Consider the following 15,255-nt stretch of genomic DNA (forward strand, 5'->3'; position numbering starts at 1 on the left):
AGGCTTCCCAAGCTGTATTTGTCCAAGGAAGCTCACGGCAAACAGGCTGTGCTCCTGCAAATCGGTGGCAGCACTGGCCGGGATCCCTGCGCAGCCTCCAAGAGAACTAAACAAACAGGCCACGAAGCAAAGCCACTCGGCTCCTTTCTAAGCCGGAAAACAGGGAGCTCACTGCAGCCTTCTTGCTATTGGCATTAGCCGCGTGCATCCCGGTCGTCCCTCTTCACACATGGACGGTCCCTCCTAGACCACTCTGCCCCAGCGCGGGCCATGGAGCACAAAGCCTCGTCCCTTCTCCCTCAATGCCCGTTTATAGTATTGCAGCGTTGGCGACTCCGGTTTCGGTTCATGCAGTACAGACACAAGGAAGAAGGGCCAGCCGTCCTGCGGGGCAGAAACAAGCCGCCGCTAAACGGCTCTGCGGCTGGGACCCGACTCGGATCGCCCCGGCCGTGGTGTAAACCCCACTGGTGGAGTTACTCCGGATTGACGGCTCCGATTCCGGTGGTGGTTTACGTATTTGGTTCCTCGGCGGACGGAAGATTTAAAGAAAAGAAAACATGCGAGCTGTTGTGCAAAGGAACTGGTCCCCGATGGCTAGTTTGTGGGCTGCTGCCAGGCGACATTCTGCTGTGATCATGTAAACAGCAGGGCCAAGCCATGATTGTATTTGGCTGGGGGAACGACTGAGCGCAGCAAGAAGAGGTGCCAGCTAGGAAGTAGGTGGCAATGGCCCAACCTGGCTCTAGGGGGCGCTGTGCTGCTCTGTAGATACCATCATCCAGACGAGAGGTGAAATGGAAGTTCACGGTATGTGGGAAGCCTTAATCCTGATGTCCTGGCCAAATTCCAATGTGGGTTACGGCAGTGGGCCAAATTCTCCCCTGGCTGACACGCTCGACCATTCCACTGTGGTGAACTCTGCATTAACGTACACCAGTTGAACCCATCCGCTGCTTCCCTGAGCTCCTGTGACACTCCTCACTTCCTGTCCCAATGCTGAAGAGTGCTGGCTCACTCCACCCCCCACCCCCTGCCTTTCTGTGAGGGATCAAAGGATCTTGGTCCATCCCTGACACACCTCACAGAGACGCTATGGGGCTCTCTCAGTCTTTGCAAAGGGTTTGGAGCTCCTCCGAGGACAATGCAAATGAATGAAAGAACAGCGATACTAACAACCCGGGGGGGAACAAAGCGGCTGGATTGCCTGGGGCCTATTAGCCCTTTGCCATCTCGGTCTTCTGTGCTTTGTCCCGACCTGCCTGACTCTCACTGGCGGCTGGACCAGGCTTGCACCATTACACGTCAGAGAGGCGGGTTTCCCCACCCCGTGTGTTAAAGCAGGTGTTGCCTGGGGATGTGGGCAGAGGAACCCGAGCGGCTGCAACTTGTCGCTGCTGCTCTCCGAGGTTTCTGATACTGCGGTTTCTCTTTCCCTTGGCACGGGATGCTGTGGAATAGCGGTGTTGGCTCAGCAGGGCTCCCAGGCCATTCAGTAAGGAATGGAGGAGGAGGAGAAGGAGGGAGTTTTGCCCCTGGGGTGTGGGGGGGCGAGTGGCCCAGTTCCAGATTCTTAAAGTCCATTCTGGGGGGGGCCTTTGTGAACATGCTTAGTGGGAGAACAGCCAGAGACCAAATCTGTGACCCCAGGGGCCTCACTGGCAGCTTGCTGGGAACCTAGCTGGCTTGTGAATTTCAGAGAGACACATTTCTAAACAGCAAAATTCAAACCCAGTTCTGAATTCTCCCCATGTTCGAGGGGGTTTGGATCTGGCTCGTCCCAACTAAAGGCACTTCTCTGTGTTACCTGGGATATTTGCTTGCACTCAGGGGTGAAAGTAACTTAAAGGACTTACCTGTACGCCGGAGTTCTGAGCAGGAGCGTGGCCTCAACCGAAAGAGGCGTGGCCTCAACCGGAAGAGGCGGGGCCTTTCAAGATTTAAAGGCCCTGGGGCTCCGGCTGTGGCTGGGAGCCCTAGGGCCTTTAAATCACCCCGGAGCTCCCAGCTGCAGAGGCGGCTGGGTGCCCCGGGGCAAATTAAAGGGCCCAGGGCTCTGGCTGCCACAGAGCTCTGGGCCCTTTAAATCACCGTGGGAGCGTGGCTGCCGGAGCTCCAGCAGCACTTTAAAGGGCCCGGGGCTCCCTGCAGCGGCTGGAGCCCTGGGCCCTTTAAATCACCGCCGCGGAAGCCGGTCCAGTCCGGCCCGGCGTTCTGGCTCTTGCCAGTACGCCGTACCGTACCGGCTTACTTTCACCTCTGCTTGCACTTGCATCTTTCTGGCTGGATCAATCGAAAAACTTCCTAACTGTCAGGGGGGTGAAGCACTGGAATAAATTGCCAAGGGAGGTTGTGGAATCTCCATCATTGGGGATTTTTAAGAGCAGGTTAGACAAACACCTGTCAGGGATGGTCTAGACAATGCCTTGAGTACAGGGGACTGGACTAGATGACCTCTCGAGGTCCCTTCCAGTCCTATGAGTCTATGAAATGGTTCGTGTGCTGCATTCACCAGGCAGGGGCTGGTCATACTGTCGGATCCTGTGAAGCTCCTTTAAGGACTTTGGGCTTTCTGTGCAGCGTTGTTCACCTGCTGGGATCAACTGGGTGGATCTCATCTAATCAGTTCCTTGCCATTTCAAAGTCGTTGCGCACGGATGGCACTTTGATCTCTCCTGCTCTCTGCCTGGGGCATAGACTCCAGTCACCTGAGGACTGACATAGTTTAGTGTTTAACTAAGGCCTTTGGGTTTAATATTTGGGTGAAAATTAACGGCTTGTGTTATACAGGAGGTCAGATCTAATGGCCCTTCTGGCCATCAACTCGATGGATATGGGTTATTTGTTGTTGTTGTTTTTTTACCTACCAACACTACAAATTCAACTGGGCTCTGAGATTCAAGCGGGACTCTTCCCTTCTCATGCATCCTGGCCAGAAATAAAGATCCACTAGCCTGAATCCTGCCTTCCTTTATTATTACTATTTATTAATTTAGAGAGAGTGCTCGGCCCTTTCCAAACCCAGAGAAACATTCCCTGTGCTAAAGGACACACAAACCTAAAAGCCAAAGATAGCTGAAAGAGGCCAGGGGATGCAACATACAAACAAAGGGCCTGATTCTGCTCCCTCCTATAGCGGTGTAAACCAGCAGTGGTTCCACTGAAGTGAATAGGGTTACACAGGTGTAAAAGTGTATAAACGAGAGAAGAATCAGGCCCAACGTGATCACAAGGATGGCAGATCTTTTGTTACCCTATTGTCTTCAAATTCGGCCCTCTCTTACCTTTTGACTTCATTGCGATTGCATGGGGTCAAGTGAGATCAGAATTTGGCCCTGCGGCTCGAATGGAGGTAACCACTCTCCCCCAGCTGGGTTGGCTCTGCAGGGTGAATAGGGTTGAAAGTTTATCTGTGTTGAGCCGCCATGGCTCTGAATACACCCCAGGGGTGGGTTTGCTGGGTAAGAAAGGGCCACTTTCCCAAACTCCTTTCTCGGGGCAGAACCGTGCTGGTTGGCTGGCTTTCCAGCGCATGTTAGTGTTGTTATTCTGCACCAGCTCATCGGCAGCTGGGAAACCACAAAGACTGATGGGACACAAGCTACTGAGCAACAAAGGATCATGGGTAAACGGTGTGAAAATTCCAAATGTTGAAAACTAGGCTGATCCACAAAACATTCATCAGGAACACCAAGACGTGTGTTCTTTGGCTTTGGTCCGGTCCGTCCAAAGTCAATAAGAAAGAACGGCCATGGGTGCTTGCATTTACCCACAATGCTTTGCCGCAGAGGACGTGTTTTGTTCCCGCTGCCAGCCCGTCCCCCTCTTGCCTCCCCCAGGAAGGAATTAAAGTGCATAATAGCTTATGATGAGCAGTCTCTCCTGTTTTCAGCAGACCCTGGTTCCCCACCCCGACCCCATGAGCTGCTCCCCGCTCCCTTGGCTCTGACATTCGCCAAGAGCAAAATGAATAACTAAACGAATAAAACAAAATAAACAAACAATTAAAGCCACATTCCAAGAGGTATCTGCTGACTGTTAAACTCGGACAGGCTGAGCTCAGCGCTTCTCGCTGGGTCTGTGTATCCTGCACTCCCAGGGTCTGGGCTCCAAGACTGTTATAAATCACCACCAGGAAAACACGCCGTGCCGGCCCCAGGCAAAACCCAACCTCAACTCGCCAGTGACCCGGCAGCTGGCGCCAGGCCTTCAGCCGACTGCTCCTATCCTCCCCGGGAACCGGCTCCCTCCCCCAGCTGAGCCATGGGGATGCTCTATGCCTTTAAACCTTGCTAATAAAGACAACTCTTGGGCCTGCTGGGTTGGCCCTAGGTGGGATCTTGCCCCGCACAGGGCCTCCCTCCCTGTCCCACACAATGGCAGCCATGTTGGCGAAAAGGTGGCATCCCAGTGCAAGAACACGGGGACATCTTGATGACCCTTGCTGTGGGAGCCGGCCCAGATCTGAGAGCTGAAGCTGGTTACCTTGGACAGGAGCCTTTCTGAGGGGGCTAGTGGAAGGGGGAATAAGGAGCCAGAGGCACTTGGAGCTGGCTTGACCAGGTGCAGGGTACCAGATTTCCCCGCAGGGTGAGGCAGCAGCTGCCAGAAACTCTCTCCCAAGGTGGCACCAGCTGAAGGAGCAGAGAGCACTATGGGAACTCAGGAAAGACTCCAGGACGGAGCGGAGTATGTCCCATGGGTGGGACTGATGCCTGGGAGAGAGAAGGGGACTGAATCCCTCTCTGCCCAGCAGCCAGACAGGAGGGAGTGGCTGGAGCACAGGAGAGAAGAGCGGGAGGTGGGTGGGAGATAAGGAGAGAAGAGCATAATCCCTGACGGATCCTTGGAAGCTCTGAGGGAACTGGTGCCGCCTCTGAAGCATGAGCAGAGCAAAGGGTTTTGCGGTACGGGGTCTTGCTGCAACATGGGGCGAGGGGAGAAACCTATCAGATGCAAATGGAGGCACCTGGACAAGCCACTCGGCCTCCTGTATCTGGGAAGGTTGATTCTGTCTCTTATTAGCTGAAAACAACAACGTGGCAGATGGGATGGCCTGAGACAACCTCTCCCTCCTCCAAACAGACATGTAGCAGGTTCCCTCTAGGGCAGCACCATTGTCTTCAGCAGACTTCCCACGCCTCCCAAAGGACACCCAGCAGCACTCCCTCTGAGCTACCTTGATCCCTGGGGATTTGACCGGCCAGGCACCATTGCTGGCAGGATCACCTCAAACCAGCCACTGATATTCCCCTCCGCAAAACAGCTGTGATAGTCCGGCTAGCGCCACCGACCCCACTGACCTCTGGGGCCTTCACATGGGGCTCAGTCAACATTTGCCTCTCAGTCCTCGGTTTCCCTTTCTTGCACTTTGGTGGTCAAGAGTCTCCTCTAATAATACTGACAACAGTCACCATTCAACGTGCTCTCTGGTACTGGGAGCTAGACAGCGTTTTCACAATGTACGCAGTTCTCCCTAGCTATTCCCAAGGTAGAGGGAATACCTCGGTAAAAGCTAGGCAGTAGGTGGGACACTAGGTTAGGATTTGGGGTACCTAGGTTCTATTCCCACTTCTGCTGGCATGACCATAGGCAAATCATTTCCCTTCTGCGTGCCTGGCTTTCCCCAAATGATACTGACTTGTCTTTGCAAAGAGCTTTGCATGAGCAGGGTGCATATGAGCAAAGTATTATTATTATTAGTTATCATACGGCCAAAAGCAAAACCAGGATGTTTTTAAAGAGAAACAACTCCCCAGTGCTTTGCAGACATTAACTTATGATGTCTCGTGTCCTCCTCAGAGGAAGATGCGTTTTATCGTCTGATTTTTCAGATGGGGAAACCGAGGCAAGGAGCAGGGAAGCGCCTTACTCAAGGTCACAGAGGAAATCAGGGTCAGAGAGGTGGACTGGAATGCAGGAGTCCAAGTGCAACCAGCCAATAGAGCGCTGCACCAAGCCCCGTAGTCAGACACTAAGCCACGCCTCTCTCTCAGCTGGGACTGAGCAAGAGGTCCAGGCAAGTATTTCAACTGCATTTTCCACCGTGGAATCCCGCGGGGTCATTGTCTGACTTACGGCTTTGCCATTTTATTACATTTTTATTGATCCATCCCCTGCAGCCTCAGCCCATCTGTTCCTGATGCAGGGTCCCCCCCAGAGAGGTAAACTTATTGACACAGCTGCAAAGGAGTTCCCCAGTCAAGTTCATTAAGCACATGAAGGAGACGCACTGTTCTTTCTCATTATTAAAAGATTTCTGCCACACAGATCTCCCCCTCCCGCCTCCCTGTTAGCCATTCACTTCTACAAGACCCGTTAGAACTGCCCGAAGAGAAGAGGGAGCACTGCTAGCAACCAGCTAGCTCAGAGGGTAGACTCCGCTCTCTTCCCCAATTGGCTGGGCACAGACTAAAATGCCAGGCACTGAAACGTGAAATCTGGGCGTGAGAGTGAGGCTAGGTGCATTATGGGTAGAGGTGGGCAAAAATTTTTCAGCGACTAGTTTATTTGCTGAAAATGACAAATTCAGGTCAACTGAACCTGTTCACGAATTTCGGTCGAATAGTTTAGACCGGAAAAAAAAAACAAGGGGCGGGCGGGTGAAATTCTGACGCCGTCAAAACGTTTCAATGTTTTTCAAAAGAAAATGGTTCAACTTTTCATTTTGAAACAACAGCTCGTTTAGAAATGAAGCTACATTTATCTTAAAATCTCCCCGGAGGGTAAAATACACCCATAAATGGAATATTTTGTTTTTTCATTCGACGCAAAGCAAATTTTTTTCTGGTTTTGCATTCTGACAAAAAATGCTGAAAAACGGTCATTTCATCTGACTCAAAAATACCCCCCCCCCGAATTTTTTGGTTCAGCCACCAAACAAACAAAAAACAATTATTCATCTAGCCCTAATTATGGGAGGATTTCACTTTTCTTCTACGGCTACGCCATCAAGTGTGGGCCAAGGCCAGAGGCTGGGTAGTGAACTAAATTGAGCAGTGGTTTCAGTCACTAAGCAACTCCTGTTTTTGTCTCTGGTCTTCTTGTTTATACCACTCAGAAATTAAGGAACAATCAGATCTAAAGAAATAAACTAAACAGCTCCTCTCCTGTTGGATTTTTGTCTGCATAGCTAGGAATTTAAAAAGCAGCTGCATAGAGTAACACGAACAAGAGCAGGAGAACTGCTGGGTGGTGTCTCCAGTCAGCTGTCGGAGGAGAACAAGACTTCAATCAGCGAAGTGTGTTTCTAGTTGTCATGCAAGAGTTACTCTAAACGTGGAGGCAGACAGCTCCTAAAAAGGGACTGGGGTGCCACACGAACGGGCGACCCATGGAAAGACAGATTTGACGAAATTTGCCAATCTGTGAATTTGACGAATCTGCACATTTGATGAAGTTGCAAATCCCTGCAGAAGGAGTGAGTAACCTCCTATTAATAAGACTCTGCTCCAACTCGGGCTGCCAGAACTCCTGAGGCCCAGAGATGCGCTGGTGAAGCAGCGAGAGGACCAGTGCCGAACAAGTCCTGTGCCACTCACCTCCCTCGGGCTGCCAGAACTCCTGAGGCCCAGAGATGCGCTGGTGAAGCAGTGAGAGGACCAGTGCCGAACAAGTCCTGTGCCACTCACCTCCTCGGTACGTCTTCCAGGTGTAGTATTTCCCTCGGAAGGGGATGTTGTCAAACTCGGCGCACTGCAGCTCTCGGAAGTCGTGGGAACCCGGAGGGCAGTCCTGCGGGGCACAGATTCAAGTGAGATTAGTGGCTTCCCTAGAGCCTAGCAGAGAGCCAGGGTGACCGTGCATAAGCCCTACAAGGAGGAACTGCTGTATCAGAGTAGAGCCACGGTCCTTTCACATGGGCATCTTGCTTCCAACAATGGCCAACGCTCGGCACGTCATGGGGAAAGCCAATAACCCCTGCCAGTGATGTCCCTGGCCAACTGTAGCATGGGAGGGGCATCTTCTTTCTAAACCCAGGCGCAGCAGGAAGGCCAATGGCACCTGCCATTGGATCCCAACCACTGGGTCTGCAGATGGGACTCCTGCTTGCAAGCATCCCATTCATTTGTGAATCACGTCAGGGGCCTGATACGTAGCCAACTGAAGGCAACGGGAAGGCTCTCGACGACTAATGCAGGGGTTCTCAAACTGGGGGTCGCGGCCCCTTGGCATTGCAAGGTTATTAGGTACTATGAAGGCAGCGCTGTCGCCAGCAGCAGCGCAGAAGTAAGGGTGGCAATGGAGCGCTAAGTCTGCTGGGAAAAGTGATATTGGCAAAGTTTCTTCGTGCCCCCAGTATTAAACAATAACCATTAAAAAAAAAACCTTTAATGATTATAACAACAATTCAGTAAAAATATGTTTTAGTCTTAATTTAAAAGTGGAGAGAAAAGGTACATTCATTAAAAAAAAATAGGGTAATAAATTTAGCATTTAAATAATGTTAAATATAAAAATGTGTATAAGGGGGGGTCACACTCGGAGGCTTGCTTTGTGAAAGGGGACACCAATATCAAAGGTTAGAGAACCACTGGACTAATGCCATTAACATCACTAGCAGCCTGCAAACGAATATAAAAGTTGGGGATACAGGCTTGGAGCGGAGAGTTGGCAGCAATGAAATCCCAGAATCATAGATGTTAGAGAGGGCAAAGGCTGTAGCCAGTGGCTCTCAACCTTTCCAGACAGGAGCCTGATTTGTCTTGGGTATCCCCAAGTTTTATCTCACTTTAAAATGATTTGCTCACACAATCAGATATAAAAATACACAAGTCTCACAGCACACGATTGCTGAAAAATGGCTGACTTTCTCATCTCTACCCTATAATTATAAAATAAATCAATTGGAATATAAATATTGTACTTACATTTCAGTGGATAGTATATAGAGCAGTATAAACAAGTCATTGTCTGTATGAAATTTTAGTTTGTATTGGCTTCGCTAGTGCTTTTTAATGTAGCCTGTTGTAAAACTAAGCAAATACCTAGATGAGTTGATGTACTGCCTGGAAGACCTCTGCCTACCCCCAGGGGTACCCAGACCCCTGGTTGACAACCACTGTGCTAGGCCATTCAGTCACTGTCCTTGGGAAAGATGCAGGATTGTCCTCTCCCAGACGCCTTCTAGTCTAGCTTTAGGTTAACTTTCCATTTGCCTCTTATAAGGCTTTCACCCCTTCCCTTGGGACACTGCGTCACTGTTCAATAGAAGATTTTGGGCAGGGACTTTTTGTTATGTTTGTCTTCAGTCCCTAGACCAGTGGGGCCGTGATCCCTGACCAGGGCTTGGAGCTGCTATTGCAACAAAGTCATCAGCATGATCTCAGAGTCAGAGAGTTCTCCTCAAATTCTCCTTCGTTAATTTCACCCCCGGTTCCTGGTTCTTCACTCCATGGACCACACCAAATAGCTCTTTGCCCATCCTGCAGGTATGCGTAAGCTGTTGCCGTGACATCTCATCACTTAGCCACGTCACTCTTTCAAGCTTCAGTCACAACTGAATCCCTCTGATCGTTTCGTGGCTCTTTTCCGCACTGCCCCCAGCTTGTCAGTGTATTTCTGGTTCTGTGGATGCCAGCACGGTACCCAGGACCCCCCGAGCCATGCAGAGAGGCACGACCCTCTCCCTGCTTTCTGATGTAACCCTTCCCCCGATTGATTTGGCCTGGGTTGTTGCCATCTCCCACCGCAGATCCATGTCAAACTCACTGTCCACCACCCCCCTTAGAGCCCTTTTGCTACTTACATCGGTGTTACACGACCGATAGCGTTTCCGCTCGCCCAGGCAGTACTTCCCTCCGATGGTCGGCCTTCCAACAGAGAACAAGAGGGGAGAGAGAGGGCTAAGTGAGACGGATCACGCTGCTTGGGCACATGGCGGCTACATTCCCCACCAGTGCAAACAGCAGTGGCAGGGCGGGGCAGCAATCCAGGGTACTCCCCCAGGGGAAGGGTTGCATTCGGCGGCGCCAGCAGTTCACTTACCGCGGGCTGTCGCAGTGGCGGATGGATGACGATACGCCTCCCCCGCACGTCCTGCTGCACTCCCCCCAGGAGGACCAGGCTCCCCAGGCGCCGTCCACTCCCTCTGGCCGCGTACCGAAGGGCACGCACTCCCTCTTGTAGCACCACTGGGGAAACACAGAGCGTCAGCGCCCAAGAGCACACGGGCTCCTCACGGGCAGCTCCCTGCCCCGCGTCAGGCCGGCGCGGCCCAGGGGACGGCCAGGATGGAGCAAGGCGAGACCCGTTTTGGGACACCAAGCACAGGGCCCAGGCCGGCTTGTGGAGGTTCAGGGATGGGTTGGCCAGGGAGGCCTCCGAGGTGCATTTTAGGGGGTGGCAGGGTGGGCTCTGGAATTTTGTCAGTTCTTTGGAAAGGGAAGCGAGGCCCAATTTCCGCTCTTGCCGGGGCGGGGTGGGGGAGGGCAACAGTGCAGGTGTTGAGGCCCGGATTGACCCTCCTGCCATGATCCACTGCTGTTCGTGAGCTTTTGGATTGGCAGCCCCAGGCCGCATCCAGCCTCTGAGGCAGACAGAGGCCATGTATCCATTCCGCGTGCCTAGCTGGCCGGTTCATCCCAGCACTCGCATATTGTGACCAGCAGCAGTGGAGGAAGGAAAGAAGCCTGCCCAGCCATACGGGGCGAAGACGATGTCAGCTCCAACACCCCAGAGTCATGCCCTTCTTTTCTCTGACTCATGTCTCCCTCCCTGGCTCTTCCGCGATCTGCCTCTAGAGGGTGCCAAGGAGCAACATGGGTAGCACGGCCTGGACCCTGGAGCCAAGCGTGAGCAGCAGCAGCTCTTGGTACCACAGGAACCGATTCCCAGAGAGCAACTACGACAGTCCATTGGAAAAAAACACAGAGAGTTGAAGCTGGTTTACCCAGAAATCTCCGAGTTGCCATAACCCAGAGGGCTGGTTAATCAAGAGAGTAGGCAGGAGAAGTCTTTATGCACCACTTAGAACACAACTGCGGCTCTTTCCCCTTCAGGCTAATCTCTGATAGCCAAAACAGCTTTGCTGCTTCCTACAGCTTGATCCTTATTCCCCCACCAGCCCAAAGGGGAAAAGCCAATGCAGACCTGAAGGCGCAGATCTAGCAAGGTGCCTAGGGGCTGGCCCAGCAAGCAAACCAAAGAGGGAGATATCCAAACTCTGGATTACCAGGAACTTTAGCTAACAGGGGTTCTGAAAAAGCAACATTCCGTTGAAGCTTATATCAACCAAAGACCCTCAAAACACTTCATAACCATGAATACATTAAGCCTCACATTCCATCTTGTGAGGTTGATCAGTACCATCATCCCCATAACACAGATGGAGAAACTGAGGCATACAGAGGTGAAGTGACTTGCCCGGGGATATCCAGTGAGTCAATGTCAAGGGCTGGGAATAGAACCCCGGAGTTCTGGGTGTTCTAACTCCTAGACACATTGCCTCTCTTTAGAAAGCTGCCAATCACTAATGACTGGTAGAAAAGGTAAAAAAAAGAAGAAATTAATAGAAAAAAAATCATGGGTAGAAAATTTTCTCATGGTGCGTGGAGAGCCCTGACCAGCAGGGATGCCCAGCTTCTACATCCGAGGTTCTCAAACTGGGGGTCGGAACCCCTTACGGGGTCACGAGGTTATTATATGGGGGGTCGCGAGCTGTCAGCCTCCACCCCAAACCCCGCTTTGCCTCCAGCATTTATAATGGTGTTAAATGTATTAAAAAGTGTTTAATTTATAAGGGGGGGGGGTTGCACTCAGAGGCTTGCTATGTGAAAGGGGTCACCAGGACAAAAGTTTGAGAACTACTGTTCTAGATGCTGTTTAATACATTTCAATCTGATTTACAGCTGAGCTGAGTGGACCGTTCGCAAGGAACAACACGCTTGTCAATTTCTGCCTCTTCTTCTGCCTGAAACTCTCAAACCTATTAATGATTTGAAATGATTCTTGAATTTCTTTGCAACAAATTCCCCCCATTGGAAAAACTCACGTCCATTTCATTGTGAATGTTCAGGGCCTGATTCTCCATCATGTACATCGTGCAAAGGGCACGTTAGTCATTAACAGCCAGCTTTAGTGACCCACGTCACTCTGGCTGCATGAGGTCCGGGGCAATGGAGAACCAGGCCTTCAGTAGTCAAGCTCTGAAATTCAGGCTGGGTTGGCTAGTCACGTGATGTTGAGCCTGTTCCCCGATTGGGTGGCATGCAGCTAACCAACGCAGCGTGACTGACAAGCATCAATTTCACAGACTGAGGTTAGTGCTCAGCGAATAGCTTTAAACATCTCCTCCCTCGAGTATCGGCAGTGGAAATTCTGAGCGAACATGAAGGGGGCGTGGACGCTGCCAAATCACAACTCACTTTCCAAAGAGATAGTCATGGCAACAAACACAGCCAAAACGGTCCACGCTTCAGCTGACCGGAAAAAGTGAAGGGTTAATAACACCGAGCTTTATCTAGCCCTTTTCATCCGGTAGATTTCGAAGTGCCGCACAAGCCATTATCCTTGCTTTAGAGAAGGGGAAACTGAGGCATAGATAAGTGACTTGCCTGAGACCACCCAGCAGGCCAGAGGTGGGAACAGAACCCATGTCTCCTGCGTCTATCCATTACACCACAGGGCCTACCTGCAGCTGGATTTTGGACCTCATTGGGGTGGGGGGGTTATAGAGTCTCTCACTTAAGCCTAAAATGAATTGAAATTCAATGATGCTCCTTGGTAGATTCCAGCCTTAATCTCCAGGTCTACCCCCTCCACACTGGGACACTAGAGGCAGGGGTGGGCACACAGTGCTTTCAAAACACTCACCAATGCAGCAGTAATCATGCTAATCATCAGAAAATTGCTTCAACCACACAGTGTCAACTCACGCTGGTGCCCTGGGCTTCCTTACCCCCTTTTCAATGGTATTGGTTTGGCATATGGTCCCCTCAGCGGCCGGTATGCTGTTGGTAATGCAGCGGTTGCTTTTGCTCAGACACCATAACTCACTGCAGACTTCCTGGAAAGAGACGTCATCGGTGGTGGGGGGGAAGAAAAAAGAAACAAACAGAGCCAAGGTTAGGAATCACTTGTGCGAGCAGCAGCTAGGGTTGCAGTAGCAGCACTTTGGTGTCTTTGAGAAGCTCCAGCTGGTCTGGGACATTCTAGGAATGAAAACATTTTCAGTGGGGAAAATACAAAAACGGGATCATATCTGGAGAGGCACTTAGCCCTCGCAATGCACACTGAGTGCAGCCCCTCTTGGGATCTGGCCCGAGGATATTTCTGGTTCTTTGGACACCATTCATTGTCCATTCGGAGACACGGGAGCAGAGTTTTCAAAGATGGACACCTGTGTTGGAAGCACCAAAGTGGCACTAAGGCAACAAACTGTGCCCCCAGCACATCCGAACTCCATTTTTAACAGAAGATCCCTCGCGGAAAAAGTGTCTCCCAGGATTACCCGGTACGTCCAATTCTAACCCAGTGTGTTCAGCCCTTCCTCTTCTCCCAGTCCTTCCCTTCTTGGGTGATGCTCGCGGGAATGTCTCCTTCTCTTGGTCTCAGTTATGAATACGAGGGAACAGATCCTGGCCCCTCCTGTCAGCCTCTTGGTGCCAGGTGGATGGAGATCTGTGTTTACAGGGCAACTGGGAATCCCCAAGAGATGTCAAGCTGGTTTCGATGGTTTATGCCATTTTTCTCCTGGCTCCCCGAAACACCACAGGAAGTGCACTAGAGGGGGGGGGGGGTGCCGGCACTACAACTGTCCCCAGATGGTGTAACGGTCCTTAGGGGACCGTTCCAGCTGGAAGACTTTAGATCTGCCTTTAGGAGGCTCTCAGTTATGCCAGGTGCTGAACTGGCACCAGGACTGGAGGAGAGGGAGGCTGGCTTAGAGAGTCTCCTTCTCTCTCATCAGGTCCTGCCCTGAGTGCATCTCGGCCCTCAAATTCCACTCCTCCTTCGAAGCAGCTCTCAATCCAAGTTCCAGGTTCTCAAGCCCAGTCCCACCAGGACCCCTCATGGGCAGCGGGTGAGCAAAGCTCCCCTCGGCTGGGCCTTTTCTCCCCTCGGTCCATTTAAAGCCCACCCAAAAGTCAGTTCCGTCACAGAGACTCTGCCAATCCGTCACAGCTGCTCAATTGGAAAAGGCAGAAGTCTCGGAACCTGCTCTAGCCCCCAATCTTCTACATCCAGACTTCAGCACCTGCAAACCGCAACGCAGCACCTAAGGAGGGTGGCTGAGTTGGTTGCCGGATCTCTGTGGTGGCCCTTTTGGTATTAGAAGCAGCCTATTTGAACTTTTCAGTGTTACACAGAAAGTGACTCCCTGGGGAGAGGGGGGGAGTTCATCTAGGTGTGTGGGTATTAAAAAGAAAATGATAGTTTGTTTTTTTATTATGGTAGAAACGGCCTGAGATGTGAGAACAGGAGCTAAAGGGGCCATGGTCCTCCATTAACCCAGCCTCGGCAGGGCAGGGATATCCGATATGCTAATAGTGAATAAAGGCTTTACGGCGTGGATTGCAAGGCCTCTTAAAACACTGCCACCTACCAGCTGAGTCCTTTGCTCTAGCCACTACGTGGCATGACTAGAGCGGCAGACCCGCTTAGCATTGACCAGGTGCTGGAAGGAAGTTGGCAGCAGAGAAGTGAAGGCCACTGGCTGATACAGAGGGAGGATCAAATGGGATTCAGGATCTAGGGAAGGTGGCTGCTGGGCCTCCCCCAGAGATGCAGGGACAATGGGATTCGGAATCCAGTGCCATATGCCCTGGAGTCAGGGCTTCTTCGGAGACCCGGGGCTTGCGGTATTGAGGACCCGGCGGCACGCACATCACGCTCTCAGGCAGGCCTGGCTGCGATCCGAGCAGGAGAGCTGAGGCCTTAGCTATATTCAGCCAAAGAAAGCTATAGCTCATCGGCACTACAGGCCCGGGGCTTAGGGTTGATGAAACCTCCAGGAATGTGTCCGACCAAAGTTGGCAACTCTACCGGTGCTGCTGATAGAGAACGAGGCAAAACCCTCCCAACCTCTGGCCTCCCCCTCATTCCCAAAGCGGCAAGAGCAGACAGTACCGCGCTCGTGCAGGCCGCCAGCCTGCAGTCAGGTGACAGGCCATTCATCACGCCTTCCTCTCTCATCTGAGCGCGTCAGGAGGAAATCCCCTTTGGCCCCTGTGAAGGCAGCGCTCAGAACAGGAGCCAACACCCCAGGACGATAAATGAACTCGTTCAGCACGTGGGAATCCCCCTGATGGGTGC

At 51.8% G+C, this 15,255-nt stretch overlaps 1 protein-coding gene across 1 annotated transcript in view; it reads right to left on the reverse strand.

Annotated features, from left to right (window-relative positions):
* ADAMTS10 (ADAM metallopeptidase with thrombospondin type 1 motif 10) overlaps positions 1-15,255 on the reverse strand; it is a 100,625-nt gene that overhangs the window by 21,510 nt on the left and 63,860 nt on the right. Inside the window, exons 12-15 of the mRNA XM_034755274.1 lie at positions 12,899-13,006; positions 9,988-10,133; positions 9,749-9,812; positions 7,632-7,734 (exon numbers count right to left, since the gene is read on the reverse strand). Coding sequence (XP_034611165.1) covers positions 7,632-7,734; positions 9,749-9,812; positions 9,988-10,133; positions 12,899-13,006 — 421 coding nt within the window. The remainder of the gene's footprint in view (positions 1-7,631; positions 7,735-9,748; positions 9,813-9,987; positions 10,134-12,898; positions 13,007-15,255) is intronic.

This window comes from Trachemys scripta, chromosome 22 (assembly GCF_013100865.1).
Source record: "Trachemys scripta elegans isolate TJP31775 chromosome 22, CAS_Tse_1.0, whole genome shotgun sequence".
Classification (NCBI taxonomy): domain Eukaryota; kingdom Metazoa; phylum Chordata; order Testudines; family Emydidae; genus Trachemys; species Trachemys scripta.